The sequence below is a fragment of the Patiria miniata genome, unplaced genomic scaffold, assembly GCF_015706575.1.
Source record: "Patiria miniata isolate m_02_andy unplaced genomic scaffold, ASM1570657v1 HiC_scaffold_7, whole genome shotgun sequence".
In the NCBI taxonomy this organism is placed as follows: domain Eukaryota; kingdom Metazoa; phylum Echinodermata; class Asteroidea; order Valvatida; family Asterinidae; genus Patiria; species Patiria miniata.
This window is the reverse complement of record NW_024037074.1, coordinates 21,346,566-21,367,261: the sequence shown is the minus strand read 5'-3', so window position 1 is coordinate 21,367,261 and position 20,696 is coordinate 21,346,566. Positions and strand designations below refer to the sequence as shown.

At 38.4% G+C, this 20,696-nt stretch overlaps 2 protein-coding genes and 1 long non-coding RNA gene across 5 annotated transcripts in view; 1 reads left to right on the top strand and 2 right to left on the bottom strand.

The window, feature by feature from the left end:
• Nucleotides 1–217: 217 nt before the first annotated feature.
• Nucleotides 218–10,331, bottom strand: LOC119745664 (myeloid differentiation primary response protein MyD88-like). Its single transcript, XM_038222189.1, has 6 exons — nucleotides 9,447–10,331; nucleotides 6,404–6,475; nucleotides 6,183–6,254; nucleotides 3,820–3,997; nucleotides 3,159–3,250; nucleotides 218–2,564 (listed from the first exon to the last, which is right to left on the bottom strand). The coding sequence occupies exons 1-6, from the start codon at nucleotides 10,138–10,140 to the stop codon at nucleotides 2,416–2,418; spliced, it is 1,257 nt and encodes a 418-aa protein (XP_038078117.1). The 5' UTR covers nucleotides 10,141–10,331; the 3' UTR covers nucleotides 218–2,415.
• Nucleotides 10,332–15,020: 4,689 nt separating this feature from the next.
• LOC119745663 lies at nucleotides 15,021–17,605 on the top strand. Its single transcript, XR_005273641.1, has 2 exons — nucleotides 15,021–16,858; nucleotides 17,078–17,605. It is a non-coding gene; the product is annotated as an uncharacterized LOC119745663 (long non-coding RNA).
• Nucleotides 16,501–20,696, bottom strand: part of LOC119745662 (condensin-2 complex subunit G2-like) — a 32,602-nt gene continuing 28,406 nt past the window's right edge. For all 3 annotated transcript variants that reach the window (XM_038222185.1, XM_038222187.1, XM_038222186.1), the window contains exon 27: nucleotides 16,501–17,830. In XM_038222185.1, the coding sequence (XP_038078113.1) occupies nucleotides 17,764–17,830 (67 nt within the window). In that variant the 3' untranslated portion in view covers nucleotides 16,501–17,763. The remainder of the gene's footprint in view (nucleotides 17,831–20,696) is intronic.

The following is a 20,696-nucleotide window of genomic DNA, read 5'->3' as shown; positions in this document are numbered from 1 at the left end:
CATGTTGCCCCTATGACCCGAGTTTGGTTCCAATTGGACTTCAACTTTTGAACTGAGACCAATGTTACGAAACTTTAACCAAAATACCACATGCATACATAGTGATTGCATAGTCTTCTTTCCTCCACAAAGTCCAGCCGAGACAAAAAAGAGAGGAATATCTATCCATTCAAATGCAATTGTTAAACAAAAGAATAAAATAGAATACTAAAGAGACTGACTTTATGACATTGTGATTTTTTTATTACAAAAGAATAGATAGATCTTTTATACAGTTCCTGTCATGAACAAAGGCAGATAAGGTGCATCTAACATGCAACTCACCAATATAACAATATATATTATTTACCTTGCCTTTTTTAAAACCATCATAAGCCTTTACATACTTAATCTGTTAATGCATGTAATTTAACATTGATGCATAATTCTTTGCCAAATAATGCAGTCAGTCATTTCAGTACACACCTTTAATCACTAGACTTACAGAGCATGAGCTAATATGTCACAATAACATAACTCATTTCATTGGCCCTTTACCATGATGCATTTAGACATTTGCTTCCAAGAAGACATGCATGTTAAATCTACATTATAAAGGCCGATCAAGTTTAAAAAAAAAAAGTACTTTATCACAACTCACACAAAAAGAATATAATGAACAAATGACATCCCTTTAAGAGCAACAGATGATTCACTAAATGTAGGCCCATATGCTAAACACTGTATTGTGAAAGTGGATGTGAAAGTTTGTGAGCAAATGTATGCAGCAACACTGTCTTAACCCACTCCTATGTATTTTCTTGCATTATACGCACGACCAAAATAGATAACCAAAACACCGCAGCATATTATATTCCGTGTCAAATCTCAAATTCAGAAACGCTGTTAATTGTATCCCTTCAAAAGCTACCATAAGACAATCAAGCCCATAAAGAGAGCTAAAATGCCGTAAACTGTACATGTAGGAATTAATATAAAAATTATACCTGATTGAGTTTTTAAAAAGGGTTGCCTTTTATAAGAAACTGTAAAAGAACCAACACTGATATAACCTGATGGTTGAGTAAATTCTGGACCCAAAAAATGTCTCTAAAACTGTTGAAAGTACGTAAACGAAAAGTATGTAATTGAAAGCTTACAAGTTCTGCTGAAGCATAGCTTACCATTGATTAAGTTATTTCAGTATCTTTTTTAAGTACATGTATTCTGGGCAAAGTGAAATTAGATGTCAACATGTTTGTATGGAATCTTGCCCTTTCATGTAGCTGGTGTTGTGCAGGGGCAGTCCCTAATGCAACAATCAATGTGTTTTGTATCAGTTCACTTTCATTCATGACTCATAATCTAAATATGCAGGTAATACTGGGGACAGTCCCTAAACTTCTTATATGCCTGTGTGGGTGGGTGCAATTCAGGCCATTGTGTGGGTGGCTTACAAAACTGCAACCAACTGGATCCAAGGTAAACATTGAATGACACCCCCCCCCCCCCCCACACACACACACACACACCAAAAAAGATACAAATTTCTAACTTGCAATGTTGTACATGAATATATAACCAATGCCATAGGAAGTAAACTGTACAGGATGTTAGAAAGTAAACTGTACAGGATGTTAGAAAGTTGGAGGCATTCCATCATATAAATATATGAAATAGTTGTACAAGTATGTTTATGTTGGTAAATTTTATACAGCCACGTTGCCCTCTATAGTTTTGGTTTGACCATCACTTTTATAGTTCATACTATTCTTCTTTTGTGGGAATATTACAATGCAATGCACTGAGTGCATGTAAATCAACCTAACGTTACCACAGTAACCGCAGTGGTAAAGATTAAGTTAAAATTTGCATATCACAAGTACTTTGACAAAAAGACCATTACCTAAAGTACCATATTACAAACAGGAAAAGCAAAATGGGGTTGGCAAATAATTGGGTTTGACACAGGGGTTAAGCATTTATTTGTCTTGTTAGTTGCGTTTCTGTTCATATGTACCTAAAGGTAAACAAAAGACATTAAACAATAAATTATTATACTATAACTGGATCATATTTCTATGGAATATGGTCAAAAACCACCATCTACTGTTCTTGCATGGAAAATGTCTGCCATAATTTGTCCACAATTCTTAAATTCTATAAAAGGTGACACATCATGCTTTGAACAACAGTATTTGCAATTTGTATGAAATACATACACATGTACTTTGATATGTCACACTTCAAACAAATAAAAACTTCATGTTTACAACTGAGAAAGCTGGTTAATTGTCAAGCAATTCTTAAAACAAAAGAACACATTGTCATGATTTTTCATTTACAAATACATGTATTTACAAGTTGATGTACAATATGCCCTTATAGACTAGTCCTAAAGGCACGCTCTGGGCAAAGTGAGATACCTACAGACGCCTACTTTTTAGTGAGGGCGCCATGCAATCTGGGCCAGAACCACTGTCTCAGGTCCTTCTTGGTGTAATCACAGATTGTCAAATGGCGCAGGATGTTGGGTAGTTTACAGTTCTCCACCATTACTGGGATCAGACGCTTGCTTCGTGCACCTACACACACACACACACACCAAGAAAACAAATAATTTTAAAAGACCATTGGCAATTGAAGGTTGTGAAATACAATGCAGTTGTTTAGGGGGATAAGCTTTTTCATTTGAATCCTATTTTGCTGTCCATGTTTAGACAATGCTCCTGATTTGTGTGTACTACAAACTACTTAATGATTTTTTATACCGCCAAAATTTTTAAAATACAGAAATTAACATCCAGATAATTACTAATTAACAGCTAATTTTGCGCTCTGTAAACAATTATTTATACCAAAAAAAATCAATGACAATAATGCATAAAGTCATATGAAGTATTATTATTAGCTTCAATGAAATGATTAAACCTGGTCAACAGCCTGGTTCATAACTCCTTGGGAAGTTTTTGGAAATTGCCTCACCCAAAAAAGGAAAACGCCACACAATCTCACGGGATTGTAGACTTTTTCACAAGAATGTCAACAAAAATCAGTTAGATTTAAAAGCACTCAGTCTGACGCATACATGTACCACTTAAAAGTTATTGGATCTGCAAAATACAGTACCTATCTTATACTGCTATCCACCCAAACCATTTCTTTTTGGAATGACTTACTTGGGGCAATGCTATGAGCAAACTTGGTCTGAAAGTTGCAGTCCTCACTCGTCAAGAAATCTGGTGACAGCACGATGATCATGCGCTTACATCTACATGCATGGAGAAGGGAGAGTATAAGAACAAGTTGCCCAGTCAGCACAGAGAGTTTCAACAATTGGCTGACAAAGCAGACTAGTCGGCCAATCCCGTATGCAGTGCCAAAAGAATTTATCTAATGGAGTAGAATTTATTAAACAACAGCTGTAAATGTTCATATCAATTTAAGTGGTGAATGTCTTTCATGAAAAGACGCAAAAGAAGGGGGTATACCTCATGTCATGTCAAGTTATGGACAATATTTTCAAAAGTGCCAACATGATTGATATTGTGTTCAGACCTACATGATCAAATGAATTAAGTATAAAGTGCCTATAAAGTATATGTGAATATGTCCGTGCAAGGGGTGCACAAACTAAACATAGTCTGTAGGTATTCTGACTCATGACATATTTTTCTTGCGCATGAACTTTAAAAACAACTTTGGTAATAAGAGGGGATTCCCATACTACATTTCTGTGGCCACTAGCCACAATGCCACATCACCAAACAGGGCATCAATCATCTTTTCTATGAAACCACCATCATAAAACAACTTATTATTATTTCACTCCAAATGTACCTGTTTTCAATGAGTTCAGCTGTGATGGTTGAGTAGGATCCTCCAGGTACCAGGTCCCTGAAATCAATACACAGTTTTAAGTTGTATGGTTCTTTCTCAAGGACGGCCATCATTTCCTTCACAAACTCACTGTCAGCATAGGTGAAGCAGACATAGGCATCAAACACCTCAGGAGGGCCTGTATATACATCAAGACAGAAAGAGACAGAACATGTCATTACCCTGTTTCTCCGGTCGTGGGGATATCAAACATATCAATTTCAACACTGACCAATTTTGTGTAATATTCACGTGTTGCATATTTATGTCAGTTGGACTGAGTTCCAGTGTGAGATCAAGTCTGCGCCGTGTTTTCTAATAAAATAACAATATTTGTATTTTTCACCTTATATCTAAAAAAGTGTGTCCCATTTTGCCATTTGACACACAGATTCTTTTCAATAGAGTACCTTTAAATGTGATTGTGACATCATTTCCTTTACCACAGCGCAAGAAATCACATGTACACAAGTTCCGTTATGATATACTTATGGGACGCAGTGACAGTGTACGCATGTACAGTGTACATGTACAGTGTACATGTACATGTACATGTAATATTTGAGTTCAGTGTTGTTGCTCAGGATGTACGTGCAGCTACACAGGTTTCCTTTATCCATACATGGGCATGCTTCTCTGAAAAACCACACCTTCACGTACCTCCACAAATTTCACAATTACCAAGAACTTTTCATGTAACTTGTCATTACATTTAATTGTTATTGTTGTATGAGTAGTAGGCCTATGCTATTTTATGTGAATACAGTTGTGATTGTACATATTTAAAAGTTGCATTTTCATATATTTGCTAATAACAGTACACATTATGGTCCTTTTTTGGGTAAGAATTCCCAAATTCTCACCATCTTTGCCTTGTTTGAGAAATACATGTGTTAATGAATTGGGAATTTTTAAATCACAGGTTAAGAATCTCTTTTTAAAAGGTAGTATTTTTCAAATACTTCTTAATTAACTGGTTAAATACTTTTTATGTGGTGACGTTTTGTAAAGCATTTTGAGATTTTCAAAGTGAAACACTATATCAAGAAAAGCAAATTATATTATCATAGGTATTTGTCTGTATGCATTTCTTTTCCAATATCAAATGACATGTTAAAAACCAGTTAACTGTATACAGTTTACAACACTTCCCATGAAATGTGTGTGTTTGTTATTCAGGAATAATGCATGCATAGTTGACAACCACTCTGAGTTACCATTTATGGGCATGGATGAAGCCTGCATGCCGATGTTATATTCAGTACACAATCCCAGCACACACAAAAAGTTGCTTTCGTTTCAAAGTAGTTTTTGCTTGCGGCAATACTGAACCTGCGCACAACTTATACAAATCCACACAAAGCGTTTGTGCAGTGATTGTTATGGTTATTGGCAGGACAAAAGTTGTGAGCTAAGTTGAAACGTTCTTTTGAAATAAAATATAACACCACCTGGGTGAACCCTTTGTATGGAATAAAGAAGGCCTGTATAAAAATAAACCATTGAATTGGTTTACATAGCAACAGGTAGTGACGGAGACTTTCAAAAACACAAACTTTCTAGGAAAGGCATGTGCAGTTTCAATGATTTTGTCATGCATAGCTTCATACAGTTTTTAGACATTATATTTTCAAAATACAACTAGCCACCAGAACTTGAATTCAAGGGGCAACTGGTTAGAAGAAAAGAGACAAAATTTGATCTATGAATCCTACAGGGAATTGTGTGCAAGATTCAGGGTAAGATCTTATTTCCCCTGTTTAAATTGTTCTTGGTGGTGAATGTAAGTATTTCTGAATCTATACTGACTATGGGAACTGAAGCCATATCAATTGACTTCCGGCCAACTTTTACAGGCAATTTAGATGCAACTAAATGCTCTATTTAAGCTAAAAGAAATGCCAGGAAGAATGAGGTACAGTTTTCTGACAATTTATGGAAATTCCTTAGAACATCACACGCTGGTATTACAATTTGCTTGTCATTATCTATTTGGAGTTTGCATGGAACAAGATGCCTGTAATCAATGGCCCCATCTTACATGGTGTGCATTTCAGTTGTAATAACCAAATCAACCCCAGCAGAAACTACAAACCACTGCTAAGAAATTACGGAAAAAATGTTGCAACCTGGCGCCACTCCAGCGGTTGTGTACAAAGTCTATGGAGAGTCAAGGGCGTCAGGTTGCAACATTTTTTTCCGAAATTATTTTTGCTGCAGGCCTACATGCATGTCATGCCCAAGAACAAAAATCACTTTGGATCGAAAAGACAACACAATCTACATGTACATGTACATGTACATGCATGTGCCATGACACCCACCTGATGGATGATCCTCCAATGTAATCCCACGCAGCTCTGGTGTCTCAGGAACATTTGGGTAGCTTTCACTCACTGCAAAACCAAATATTACACAAATTAGTGTCAAATCTAAGTCCCTTAATTTGTATTTTGACAATAAACAATTCTCTTAACTTTTTAATATAACACATGAGTGACTACAGAAATGATATTCAAGGGTTTTATGCTGAGGACTATCTTACCTTCTGGGACTTGAACTGGTTGTCCATTGACGTCTCCTTTGCGTCTCTCCACCCATCGACTAGCATCTCGCTCTAAAAATAATGATAGAAATAAATTCAAATACTCATAGGACAAATGTACATCTATATAAACTTGTTAGAAGAATGTTAAACTATGCTATCTCTTGAAACTAATGAACAATTTTGAACTGTTTCCCAGTTCAAGCAACAACACCAACAGAACTGTGTTGTGTCTTTAAAGATACCGCTATCCAAACTTTCTCATAAGAAAACAGATATTTTCACTTCATTTCAGAGACACTTTTTTCAACCGTCCAAATTCAGTCAAGCTTGACCAGGCACAATTACTGTGCATGTCATACTTGCCGCATGTCTAGTCCGAAAAATTTGGGACTCTCAATACTGTGTATAAGAGTCCCAAAACGGTATTGAAAACATGCAATACAAGAAAATAGACTGGCACCTGAAACAGCCAGTCCAACACTGCTTCAGTACTGTATCAATCAACTGTGCCAAAAGAAACGTGGCAAGTTAGGAACTACAACATGTAGTCTGTATTTACTACACATTTCTCCGTAGTCAGTCACCAGACAGATGACACTGACTAAAGAGGTCAATCTTTTCAAACAGTTGTACCATGGTTGGACATGTACCAGTTTAGTAGCCTCATTTGGAAATCACTTGATTTCCATTAAAGAAATATCTCCTTGAAAAATTGAAATGAGTCTCCAAACTTGGTTGGTGAAATACTGAGGATCTTTTCTTTGCCCAATTAAAATTTTGGAGAAATTTGCTAGCAAAAGGGTGAGTTGGCCTGATTTAGTTTTACACTTTTCAGAGCACTCCAGGTCTCAGTCTGATGCACATCTAGCCCATGCTCAATGCAAATTTCATGCACTACCCAAGCTTAATACATGTAACTGGCAACATCAGAGTAATGCATGACCACAGGGCTGACAAGTCAAGATGTTTGTGGATGATACCAAAGTTTACAGACAGATGAGGGGAGGGAGATGATGACCAAGTGAAAATGCAACAAGACCTTGCTCGCTCCAAAAGTGGTCTGAGACATGGCTACTCAGCTTCAGTGCCACTAAGTGTAAAAGGATGCACATGGGAAACACCCATCAGGAAACTGAATACAATCTTGACGGAGAGGTAATCCCACACGACATTGAGGAAAAGGATCTGGGAGTTATAATCACTGAAGATGGGAAGACTAGCAGACAATGTGCAGCAGCAGCAAATAAGGCCATGACTAAACTCAGAATCATAAAGCGCACCTTCAAGCACTATGAAAAGAAATGCTTCACAGTGCTCTACAAAACTTACATCCGTCCCCATCTGGAATATTCTGTCCATGCCTGGTGTCCATACCTTAAGAAAGATATCACTGATGATGGGAAGACTAGCAGACAATGTGCAGCAGCAGCAAATAAGGCAATGAATCATAAAGTGCACATTCAAGCACTTTGACAAGAAATGCTTCACAATGATACAAAACTTACATCCGTCCCCATCTGGAATATTCCATCTAAGCCTGGTGTCCATAGAAAGATACCGTTATGTTAGAAACAGTTCAACGAAGAGCCACAAAACTCATCCCAGGCATCAAACATCTGAGCTACCCAGAAAGCTTGCAAGAAACAAAGCTATACAGTCTAGAGCAGAGGAGCACAAGAGGGGACCTGATAGAGACCTTCAAGATTATAAAAGGATTAGAAAGTATAGAGAAGTCCAAGCTCTTCTCAACCAATCCACACACTGACAGAGGCGGAGGTCACAGGCTGTAGAAATATTTTTCCTCAGTCAGAGTGAGCACAGAGTAGAATAGTCTCCCATCAAGCGTCATAGAAGCTAAGATCACAAACTAATTCAAGACGCAGCTGGATAAGTTTTGGAAGGAACAAGGATATGGGGTCTTAAAAGGCTTAAGCCTGATAATTGCCCATCAAACAAAATGTAAGTGTAAGTCTAAGTGTAAGTTACAACCCATTTTTATATTACTCTCAACCTAACTGCCCTTTACTAAGTAGAGGACCAAGTCCGCCAAAATCCATCACTCACTCTACTTCCAATACATCATTACATGACATAATGGAATCCACCACTGAAGTACTGGTGGATTTTGATGGACAGTACACATGGCTTATATGACAGCAGTACTGGATGGTAGGCAAAATCAATCAGATTCCTCTAGCATTACTTCAGGCCTCCAGGCCCAAGTCCATCATACTCCATCACAATTTAGTCAAACCAGGCCAGCAACACTAAGTCCTCAAAATCCACAAAAAGGGGGGGGGGGGGGGGTGGATTTTGATGGAGACGGAAAGGTGAGAGTACATATACTGCAAATGCTTGTACATGTATGCAGTAACGTTCTTAGCATACTGGAAACCAACCAACATAAATTAATACACCACACCTTTGAATTTAGTTTGTGATTGCACAAAGTTTCAGGTTCTTGCAGGCATAAATTTACAGAAAAACTGTGAATGTGATGATTTTGAAGACACGTCCTGCTCCACGCCCGTTGTTTCACGCCCCAAACTAACCAACAAGTTGGTGTGATGTTTCCTGATTGATGGATGCTTTGCCCGCTATACCATTCAGATTCAGATGTATTTTCCACATGTCGAGAAACAGAAAAAGTACTCTCTTTTTTTAACCATTTCAAAACTCTCTTGGGTTAGTTAGTACACTTTGATTGTATTCAAGAACTGTATAGAATGTCATTCAAGGAGCATCTAAGAATGATAATGATGATGATGATGATAATGATGATAGTAGTATTAATCATCACAGTCTTAGTCTGCTGTACTGGTTTTCTTTTTTCTTGCACCCCGTGGCTGGAGATGCCATTTCTGCACCAACCAATATCCTAGTTCAGCTCAAGAGGAGCTGTAAAAACGGATTACTGTATCAAGTATCAAGTATGATTACAAAGGCAATAAATGAGAACACTGAACACAACAATAATAACATTGTAGTGTTAACTACCAATCAACAGAGAATTGGTTCTGACCTGTAGCATTATACGTACCTACTAATTTCCGAATATCATTCAGCACATCATCCCTGTTGATGGTGCTTAACATCTCCAACAGTGCTCCAATGGTGCTATCCGGTCTGCATGTCCAGGCTGAAAGAACTATCTTCATGGGATCTTTCTCCAGGGCAAAGTTTTCAATCTCCTCGTACTCAAATCCCATTTCTCCAGCTAACCCGGTCCAGTCATTATGTAGGACTTTGGGAGGGTTCAACATGAGTGATAGGCGAGTCCGTGTGGGTACATTGAGTGCCTTAGCAGGAACCTTCTCCAACTCACACTCATTGTTTGAAGATCCATATGAAGGCATTTCTACCTGCAACCCACACATTGTGTGTCTGTACACGTGCGGTGAGTAACCATCGCCAATACTGCTGCTCATTGTTGTGGTCGTCCTCGAAGTTGTAGCACACGTAGCTGATACAGCGCCCAGAGACCCGGGCTCATTCGATTGGGAGTCGGATCCGGAGTGTGGGAACAGGCAGGCTGTTGGTTCAGTTCTACAGAGTGTTGCTGTTAATTCTCTCCCGTCAGTTTTATGTGTACCACTGTCAACACTTGCAACCACTTGACTACCACCAGCAGTACCCGTACCATTGTCGCTTTGATTCCCGCCCAGCCCCTGACCCGGATACAAACACGCCGTGGCCTCTCGGTCACACTTCGTAGAAAATGTAGACTCCGACATAACTATTCAAAATATTTACCACACAACACTCGTTCGATTCTCAACACAAATGGGTGGACAATAACAATGGTATAAAGGTCCTTTCAGGCGTGTCAAATTGTCGATACGGGACGTGCACCATCGATGTGTACAGTCACTTCCAAGTCTACGTCATCTCTCTGCATCTATAACTATATCGGGTGATATCTATCTAGTTCTGGAGTTGAAAGTTTGCACAATGCATGACACGATGACGCAGGACGCGTACATGCACGTGTGTAGACCATACCAATCTTGCGCCATGGGTTGCACCTTCTTCTTTTTTTCTTTTTTAATCCGCAGGCTTCAGAGAGGTAAAATACAAATAACAATATGTCTATAAAGACTCATTCTAAAATATTTGATAGGAAATTATCACAATTTAACTTTGTTTGAAATCTTTACACTTGAAAAAAAAAAGTGACAGCGACCTCAAATCGTAACATGTATCACCCTATTTTAAAATGGACCATTCTCCGCTGATGCATGGGGGTTTCCCCTACAATCCGCGTAGACTAGTTCCCGCCTCTTTTAAAGGAAAAATACATCCAAAGTCGGCCGATATCAAGATACCTGGAAACGGGTGTCGGACGCTTCGCCCCATTTCCACGTCGCCCCATGTCACTTCGCCCCTAACCACTTCGCCCCATCCCCACATCGCCCCATCCCCACATCGCCCCATCCCCGCTTCGCCCCATCCCCACTTCGCCCCATCCCCGCTTCGCCCCATCCCCACTTCGCCCCATCCCCACTTCGCCCTAGATGTAGATTGTTCCTCCAAGAGTGAAATTAGGATGTCAAAGATATTGTCGTTCTCAGATAAGTGGGAGACGGGTTGGTATAGCGGGTTGGAAACAAAGTTGGATCTTTTACTTCAAGCTTTTTTTTCTCGGTAGGGGAGATCGATAGCTTGAGAGAGGTTGGTTATGAATTGTTCATTTGGTGGGCTAATTCTTTCCGTTGGTTAGCAATTAGTGAATCTGTTGGAATTGTTTTTAAGCCAATAAAATAGATGAGATTTTTTTTTTTACATGTAACAGCTGGGGCGAAGTGGGGATGGGGCGAATTGGGGATGGGGCGAAGTGATAATGGGGCGAAGTGGGAATGGGGCGAAGTGGGGATGGGGCGATGTGGGATGGGGCGAAGTGGTTAGGGGCGAAGTGACATGGGGCGACGTGGAAATGGGGCGAAGTGTCCGACATTCCTGGAAACCAGTCCAACATGGTTGTGGTTGTGGTAATATTGGGCGCCTCCTTTGTTATTTTTCTTGCAAGTCATTATAAGGTATCGATGGGCAATATATAACAGAGTCAGTGTTAATAGAAACGTCGGTATTAATAGAAACTTCGGTAAAATTCTAAATATAACAGCATTAAAAAGATTGTCAATCTTGTTTTATCGCAACCTCGCCCCAGCCGCCTCTTGAGCAACGTTCCCACTTTTAATAAAAGCAAAAAAGGGACTTCACTTCCTATTTAAGTTTAATTATATCGGATATCGGAAATTGGCTTGAATCACAAAAAAAGTAACACGAATGTTAGAATTGGCCAGGAAAGCCTAAATTAAGTAAATAAATACAAGCATTACTTGGGAACAGTGACAACAAACCATGGTCATTTACAAGTATATTAAAGCGCAAACAACTATTAGCAAAAAAGGCCAAGTACAAATTAAAAGTTTTTCTTCTGGGCTTTTTGAAAAAAAAAGTGAGGAGGCCCCCTTTTTTTCCCTTTTCTTTTTTCAAGACGGCGGATTTTCCGAGATGATTCTTGCATAGTTCTCGACTCTTTTGCGGACGTACGCATTGAAACAGATTCTGAACTTGCATACATAGCTTCAATTTTGCTCGAAGAAAATTAAAACAAAACAAAAAAACACCTAAATATAGGTTTTCCCGGCCAATTTCCGAATTTTTCTGATCATTTTCATTATCAGCCATTCAATTTCGCGTGAATTTACAGGTCTGGTCAAATTGGGATTTCTTTTTCATCGTTGGTGCATTCAATATCAATTTTTAGGAACCCAATATTTTGTTCCCAAGGTTCGTATTCGTACGTTTTGGGGCATTCTATTTCGTTTTGGTGCGTTCCATACTTAATTCGTGGCATTCTTAAATTAAGTTGTTGACATCTTTTGACGGTTGACGCATTCAACTTAGCGAACGTCGGTGCACATATGACGTATTCATGCTGTTCTTTTCTTATTCGTTTATGGGCAATAATTTTCATCGTTTGGTCATTCAAATTGATATGATATTTTTATTTTAAACATATTCCTCTTTTCCTCGGAGGTTCTTTGTAATTGTGATTGTAAAATTCATATGTAACAAATTAACTGATATGAGGATTAAATGATGTAACGAAAAATTAAAAAGTAAATGAAATGGGCTAAGTATTTTTTTCTTTACTGTTGATGATCTTTTCTACTTATTTAAAAGATTGAAAATGTATAGCAGGCATCTTTATGTTGATATGTTAATTATTCTGTTTCTTTTCGTTCTGTTTTTGTACTTTTTTTATTCATCGCTGATTGACCTATCCATCTCGTGACGTGCAAGACATCGGGGAATGTACGTTTGGTAATGGTTGTACCATCGGGGACATTTCTCTAGTCTTGGCTCGGGGGTGATTTCCCAACTGTTGGGAAACTTGGGCCACTTTCATCAGACGATTACATCGCCACTCCTTAAAATTCGTTCCTCTTTATATCTGTTTGGACACTTCTTTAAACCTTGAAAATGTATCTTTGTGTCCCCTTTAACCTTATTTTCAAGTTTTATTTGTCCATTTTGAAGGGTATTTTGTGTTCCTTCTCGTCTAGCTAATGCAATGTTTCATATTCATGAGTAAAACTGTGAGCAGAGACCTCAATGTTACACGGCTATTTCAGCACACAAATAGTTGCTAGAAGTTTGGATATTTTGCTGTCGTAATTTATTTTCTTTCGTTTTTGTGCAACGGAACATGGCAGTAAGCGCAAGCGAATGAGCAACCCTTTCTCACAAATGTTTTCAATAAGAACATTTTGGGTTCACAATTTGAGCAGAAAACCCCCATACTGAACAGTGTCTTCCTGAAGTGACATCACAGCGACAGCGCGCTCAGTTGTCCGGAAAAGCATGGACACATTTAAATGTTAAAGAAGTGCACTTTACAAAAAGATTAACAAACAAAAAAGATGCCAAATATAAAGTTTTCATACATTTAAGAGGAGTAGAAAGTTGCACAGTATGTGTTCCTAAGAAAAGTTAATCGCACATACCCTTTATTTAGGAAAGAAAGGTGTGCATCTACGGATTGAAGACGTCAGATATGATTAACGCTAAGATATAGGAATACGGACATGCAGGAAGTCTTATAAGATGTTTGACAACATGTGAAATATGTTTGCCCATTAATGAAAACGAATGCCTGATCAATACTGCTGGTTCAGACGAAATTGAATGAACAACACGATACTTTGAATTTGAATGCATCTTTAACAGGGCCGGACGTGTGAAGCTAAAATACGATATAATGATCGGATAGTGAAATTGAATGATTCTTTTTTATTGTCGAATGACGATCTGCGTGATGTTTCAATTTCAATCTAAATTGAATGAGCCAGAAGTTAAATTGAATGAAAACTTGGTGTAATTGGCCGGGCATATTGCAAATGATTGATAAAAAAAAAAAATTAAAAGGAAACTGGTGATTTTTGTTACTTGGCCTAAGCAAACAACTATATATGAGCACTGCTCTTTGCTCTGTACACCCAAAAACTGTTTTATTTACCGGAAATAAACACTTCAGTTTGAGATTAAAAAAAAATCACTCTTGACCTTCTTTCCACCCACATTGGCGCCGGATTTGTTTGGATCGTGGGCGTGATATCGCTCAATAAATAAGACTGATCATAATTCAAGAGGTCCGCTGTCAATCTTAGTAGTACATGTAGCTACATATTTTTTTTTATATAAACATACACTTTACAAGAATTCCAGCTTCCTAAATTTAGTAAAAGCAAAATCCTGTATTTCCATCCGTTATTGGTTTTATGGCCCAATGTATGACTACACTTTATTACAATTTGTGTAATTATACTGGAAATGTGCGTCATAATCGTATTAATTTTCTAATCATGTTGATAGTTGCCTATGCTAGAGGGTTTTGAAGTAGGGATGACGTTACCACGTTAAAAGCCCAGGCTCAATACTTTATCTAAAGTAGATATCATTAACATTTGTATGTTTTTCAGAGCACAAAGCATGACATTTAAACTTCGTTATAAGTAAAATGAACTTGGGAAATTGCTGTTTTAGTGTACTGTACCTTCACATTGGCAACTTTAAAGGGAATATACATCATTTGCTTTTGCTGTAATTTTCAGATATGGATGGAATTGGGGGGTTGGAAATATAAAGCAAATATAGTTACACTGACTTTTTGGAGGTTTTGGGTTCGAAAATGCTATAAAAACCAAGAAAAACGATCATTTTTCTGTAGTCTGGTTCCCTGACTCCATATAAGAAGAAACAGAGCAGTTAACATACATTGGGGAATTGTAAGGTCAGGGAACCAGTCTAGCTGGCTCGTACCCGTTCATGGGTTTGTAATCGATTGTAAACAAGTGCAATGGTCAATTGGGGCCAGTATTTGAAAAAAAGCCAGTTGTTGTTTTGTATCAATTTCCAACGCTGATCGGCCGATCAGCGTTGGAAATTGATACAAAAATACCACTTTTCTTGAAAATGACAGTATACCAGGTGCCATAATTTTACAGGATGCTTTAGACTGTCATTTACCAACATCCTATTAAGGTATTTCGCAAAAACTTGGTAGTTTTATTTTTCGATGTTTGCAAATGTTGTATATTCCCTTTAAATAAAAGTCTTGATCCAAGCTGGAGTTGGATTTTATTCCCTATATAAAGCTGGCCCCAATCCCTAAAAAGTGCATTGAAGTCACTGCGGCAATAGAGGGCGCCATCAACAAGATTAATCCAATCATCAAATCCAGTCTTCAGAATTTTGGCATTGTTACCCAGGCAACTTGTACATTTTTCTTTTTATATATTTAATAATGTTTTTATTAGTTATATACTTTGGGGAAGTTGGGCTATTAGTTTGGGAAATTTTCCTTGAAATAGGCCTATACTTATTTGAAAGAAAATTTCCCAAACTTCACCCATGCCAGAGCATACACAAGTTCCCTTTCCCATACAGACATGCAGCTGCATCGAAATTGTTGATTTCAAACAAAACACTTTTCAGAACTGATTTCATGCTTTGGTTCTGACGTCACCACCTATCCATATACAATGTATGAGCAGTCCACCCTAGTTATCTGGGTCTGTGTAAATAATCACGCCCACAGCTCTTTGCTCCTTTGTAAAGGGTACAAGCTTTACTTTGTACAGGTGTGGTGCTAAAGGCCACTGGACCATGCCATTGAGCATATTTACACCACAATAAACTACAAAGAGATGTCCTACCCTCCATTTTTTTGGGTGGTGCTAAATAAACAAAGTTGGGGATTTTTCTGTTTTGGAGGATTGGGTGTACTTGTAATCAACTAATTTGGCTTGTACCTTGTATGCTCACACCCTGCACCCTGGTAGCCATCGCTTGGGTGCAAGATTGGCAATGGAATCGTTTGCATCACACTGATATCTTCTTAGCGCAGTACACAATCCAGTGACCATTGTAAGTAAAGAGTAGCGTACACATTTCAAATATAACAAACTATTTTTGGGAAAAATTGATGACCTTTCAAAACTTACTGCAGTGCCCCTCCCAATTTAATGTTCTACGACCAAGCCTGCTCTTGTGTCCAATCTTTAAACCCATGAAATCCAAGAAGCTGAGAAAGTATTTGCCTGTGCATCGATGTGTGCGCATTTCAAGTTCGGATAGTGAAGTGTTCTCAATGATCTTGCTGTTCCATGATGAATGACATCCAACTTAACCATGGTTTGAACACCGCCTCAAAACCAAGGCAGATGGTGGGTTAAGAATCTGAAACTGGCCAGCGCTAACTGTGTTCTGCATGAATGTGCTGGAGAAATAGGCCACTCAAACTACAAGCTAGGCAGTACAGCCAAGCTAGATGAATAGCAACCAATAAGATATCAAAATCACAGTTGGCATTGGCTGTTCTAATATATACACTTGTGTCAAATTTGAGGGTGCATCAAATATTGGGTTGTATCATAAGTCTCAAAACTCCAAGGGTCTCAACTTGAAGTCTTGGTTCGGTCAAATTAAATTTGCTTCTCAAAAATTACATTTAATTTAAATTATTAAACTGTTCACACTGCATAGAATGATAATGTAATGTAAGCATGGAGCTATAAACAGGTTTGTTCGAATTTATACAGACAGTTTTATTGACATAAAATGGCCCAGCCCCCTTGCTACGAAATGACCAAGACGTAAGTGCAAGAAAGTAAAAAACAATTATGCAAGGGTGCTACACAAATATGCAACTATCGCTCTGAAGCACTGACGTCTTGGGCAAAGACTACATGGAATGCTGATCACCAATACAAAATATCAAAACATCTTATCCCAATGCATAGAAACTCATATGCAACTTTGTTACTTTTTTTCAATATGGTGCTTGAATTTTAAACAAAAAATACACAATTAGACCTTGTAAACTGACAGTTTAAGATGAGCAATCTGAAAGAGTGATCCAGTTCTTGGGTTTACATATAAAAGGTGTTAAATTTCATTTAACAAATGAAATTGAGTTAAGTGTGACACTTCCATAAAAATCAATGAGCTTTGAAGTACTCAACTTGCCAGGATATGTCAACTATGAATTTTGTCCATTTTCCTATTCAATACTGACTGCTGATTGAGGTTATCCAATAAATGTGTGGCGATATTCCACTCTTACGACCACTCCAATCATTAATTACTTAATCCAAAGAGCAGCTATTTACAAAACTTATTCTCCTCTAAATCAGGCCAGTTCCTCAAATAAGATCAGCCCCACCAGATCCAAAAAGAAAGGTACATTTTCACTACAAGAGCCTGATTTCTCAATCCATCTGCTATATTTCTTCAGTACCAGGCTTGTCAAAAGTATCTATTTGAGACAGTCATGCAAACGTAATGTTTGAAAATATTTGAAATTTACAAAGGAAATTTAAGTTTTAAATGTTAATACAGCAAGTTAATCAAAAGCTATTATACCATAAATGATTCTTATGGTAAGAAACATTGTAAAATCTGTGTACAATTATGTGACACTGGGATGCACCCTATCACCAGTCGGAGGACCAAGCTTATGGAAAAGGTATAGCCCAATTTTTAAGTACTTGTTTAAAATCAATATAGTTGATTTACAGCATATTTTGTTCAACTGTGTTGGTATATGAGGATTAAATGCTGCTCTAATAAATGTGCACCCAGAACCATATTTCTAACTTGAGCATTATTCATATTACATTGTAAAAAAAACAGTGTCTTGCCAACTGGAATGCCATATGACAACCAGAGATTAAAAGGTTTCTTGTTTCAAAAAAATCTAAAAATGGAATGGTTTGGATTTCATGCATTATGTTTATTTTGTTAATGCCTACCTACACTTGCTTAAATGCAAGTGATGAGATATTTGTCTAGGCTGGGCCCCCGATGGCTATCTGAACATCTTGGGTCATCTGAGTCGCTTGTTGAAACAGAAAACTGAAAGATACAAGAATAATGAAATATTAGATATAGCTATGCTAAATATGTCATGATTAATCCACACAGTATTTATGAGAAAAATAATAAATAGATTTCTGCATTTGCATATACTCCTGAGTGGTAGGATTTCCTGCACAAGGCGGATTGATGTTGGTAATAAAATGACCTTCATATTGAGTTTAATGTTAGGAGAACCACAAGACAGTTATGAGGAAGAATAAATGAATCCTTGGTTATGAGGAAAAGCTGATGAGTCAAAAATATTTTTAAATGAGCTTTTTTAAGACAACCTTTCAGATGGAGGATGAGAGATTCTGAAGTGGAAGGTTTGTCATTTGATAAACAATTTATGACACCAAGATCATGACAATTCTGTCAGATGGCAATGACATACACAGCCATATGGTTGCTAAGGCGAAGCGTCTGCCGTTGATAGGCAAAGCTAATCCGATTAGGTACTTAGACGCTATGACAGAGCAGTGAAATTCATGCACCCCAAAAAACATGGCCTTTTTTAATGTTGTGTTTCTCAGAAAATATGCTCAGTATGATTAAAATGTTAAATTATAACCTAAAAAGAAATTGTAAACTTCATGTTTGTGGAAAAATCGCCGTCATCAATGCCAAAACGTCAACACTGGTTACTGATAAAGCTGACCTTCAAGTCTGGAAGAAATTGTTCGCAAACTTCCCCAAATCTATGTATTTATATCAATTTCTAGGAATTTCTCCAAGTTGTTATTTCAAGAGTAGTTGAACACTTATATCATCTTAGTATATTCAGAATTTCAGCTTAAAGCTTAATCTGTTGTTGCAAACACTCCAAGGAAAATTTCGACGAGGATTTTTTGTCACCCAACCCACTACATTGTTCAGCAATGAGGGGGTATATTAGCATATTCATTAGCGTCACTCGGCGTGACTTGGCGTTGGTCTCGGTATCGACCAATGGAAGCCGGCAAAAAGGGTGATATTTATCAAGTAACAAATCGTGAAGCAGTCTTTTCTCCAAATTTTTACTGCACACCATAATGGATAAGAACCTTGGTAATATTCGTGAAGCTTGCAAACGCCAGTGTTACAACTTTCAAAAATGCACGTAGCCAGGCCTAGTTTTCCAATATCAACGAAAAGTAATGAACATATCACAATGATTTTTAGCACATACTTGGATCATTACAGGGAAATAACCCTGAAAGTTGCATGCAGATACGGTCTTCCAAATGGGAGAAATTAATTTTCAAAGATTTCGCTCGCTAACATGAACATGTCTGTGTGCATGTAGTTTCATTCAAAATAAAGTGTTATGTAACCTTTATGTGACCAGGGGAACACAGGATCTTCAAGTTTAGATGGAAAATATACTGTTTTTATTCCTCATTGGCCGCATGGCAGCAAAGCGCAGCCAGCGCTGTAAAACTTTCTTTAAATTAAACGACTTTACAACATGTGTGTGCTCTCGTTGGTGGCTAACACAGGACTGAACCAAGCTTATCTGAACCACAGGATGTTGGCCAGTGCCTCACATTCCTGGGCAGACCACATAAGGCCTTTTCACACTGTCCAAAATCTCCGGGTTGGAACCGGTTCCAACCCCGAGATTTTTTTCAACCCTTTTCCCACTTCTAACATTTCAACCCGGTTCCGACCCGGGTAGCGTGCTCTAGCCGGATCGAAATCAACCCTGGGAGGGACCAGGGTTGAAAATCTCAACCCGGATCGAAATTGCATTTTTCGGCCTGAACCGTGTCGAAAATGACAGTGTGAACCGCCCGGGGTTGAGTCACTCACGGCCGATCCGTGTTGAGTTGAGGCCGACATTTTACCGAAAATCTGACACGCCGTGCATAATATTTCCCTCCACCACTATCGCCGTCACAACACCGATCACGAAACAATTGCTCCCTAATTATCATCCAATAATGTATCGGTGTATGGAGCATCCTTTACCGAGTCTGGGCTTGTATTAGGTCTGCAAAATGTACCCCAAAAAAGTACATTTCTAATGTTAAATAGAACGAATCGTCTAACGAAATGACCGGAGCCATTTTGGAAATATTGCACACAGCTGCGCTGGTGTCGTACACAAATCGGACTCCCAAATCGGATTCCTTTAGGCTTTACTCTCTTATTATTGGCCAAACCCTTTCACGTGACAGGTCCTTCTCATAATAGGCATGCGCAATACTACCAATGAGTCCGTATTTCACAGAGTAGTAAATTCACGCTGAACACCGGCCTGTCCGTAAGCCTCGTGCGCGCAGAAGCCTCGTGCGCGCAGCAGCCGTGTGCGTCGCAATGCATTATGGGATTGAGAAAATCATCGCAGCGCCCTGTGCCGAATGCGATCCGTGTCGAGAATTTGTAGTGTGAATACACGTGGGCCGTAGCCGGATTGAACGTTACACGGTTCACGTAGCGGCCGTTCCCGTAAAGGACAGTGTGAACGTCGCGTCTCTCCGATCCGTGTCGAAAAATACTCGGGCTGAACCGGGTTGGATCCGGGTAGGTTTCAACACGGTTCGAAACGGAGATAGTGTGAAAAGGCCTATAGGGATTATGAATAAACAGAGAAGGGGGTGATGAAACAAAGTAACTAGAAAAGCTAGAGTCTAATGAATAATAATGAGGTACGTGTAGTCAGGCCTCCTGCCTGGAGGTAATTACTTTTCCAGAAACCTGGAATGTGTGGCTGACCCACCCAGGGCTAAAGGACAGATTTTCTCACAATATAAAATGTACATAAAACAATGAAGATAATAATAATTTCAATACTTTGAAAACATGAAAACAATCCAAAACTTGTGAAAAAGCATTTCCACGTACCGACTAATGGGTTACAAAACATTAATAAAACTTTCAA

What these genes read in the sequence shown, in the direction of transcription:
- LOC119745664 (XM_038222189.1), bottom strand. Translation starts at nt 10,140, where the DNA reads ATGTCGGAGTCTACATTTTCTACGAAGTGTGACCGAGAGGCCACGGCG. An exon ending in ATTGGAGGATCATCCATCAG is followed by an intron (nt 3,998 to 6,182) that starts GTGGGTGTCATG and finishes ATGTATATACAG; the next exon opens with GCCCTCCTGAGGTGTTTGAT. An exon ending in GCTGAACTCATTGAAAACAG is followed by an intron (nt 3,251 to 3,819) that starts GTACATTTGGAG and finishes CCATGCATGTAG; the next exon opens with ATGTAAGCGCATGATCATCG.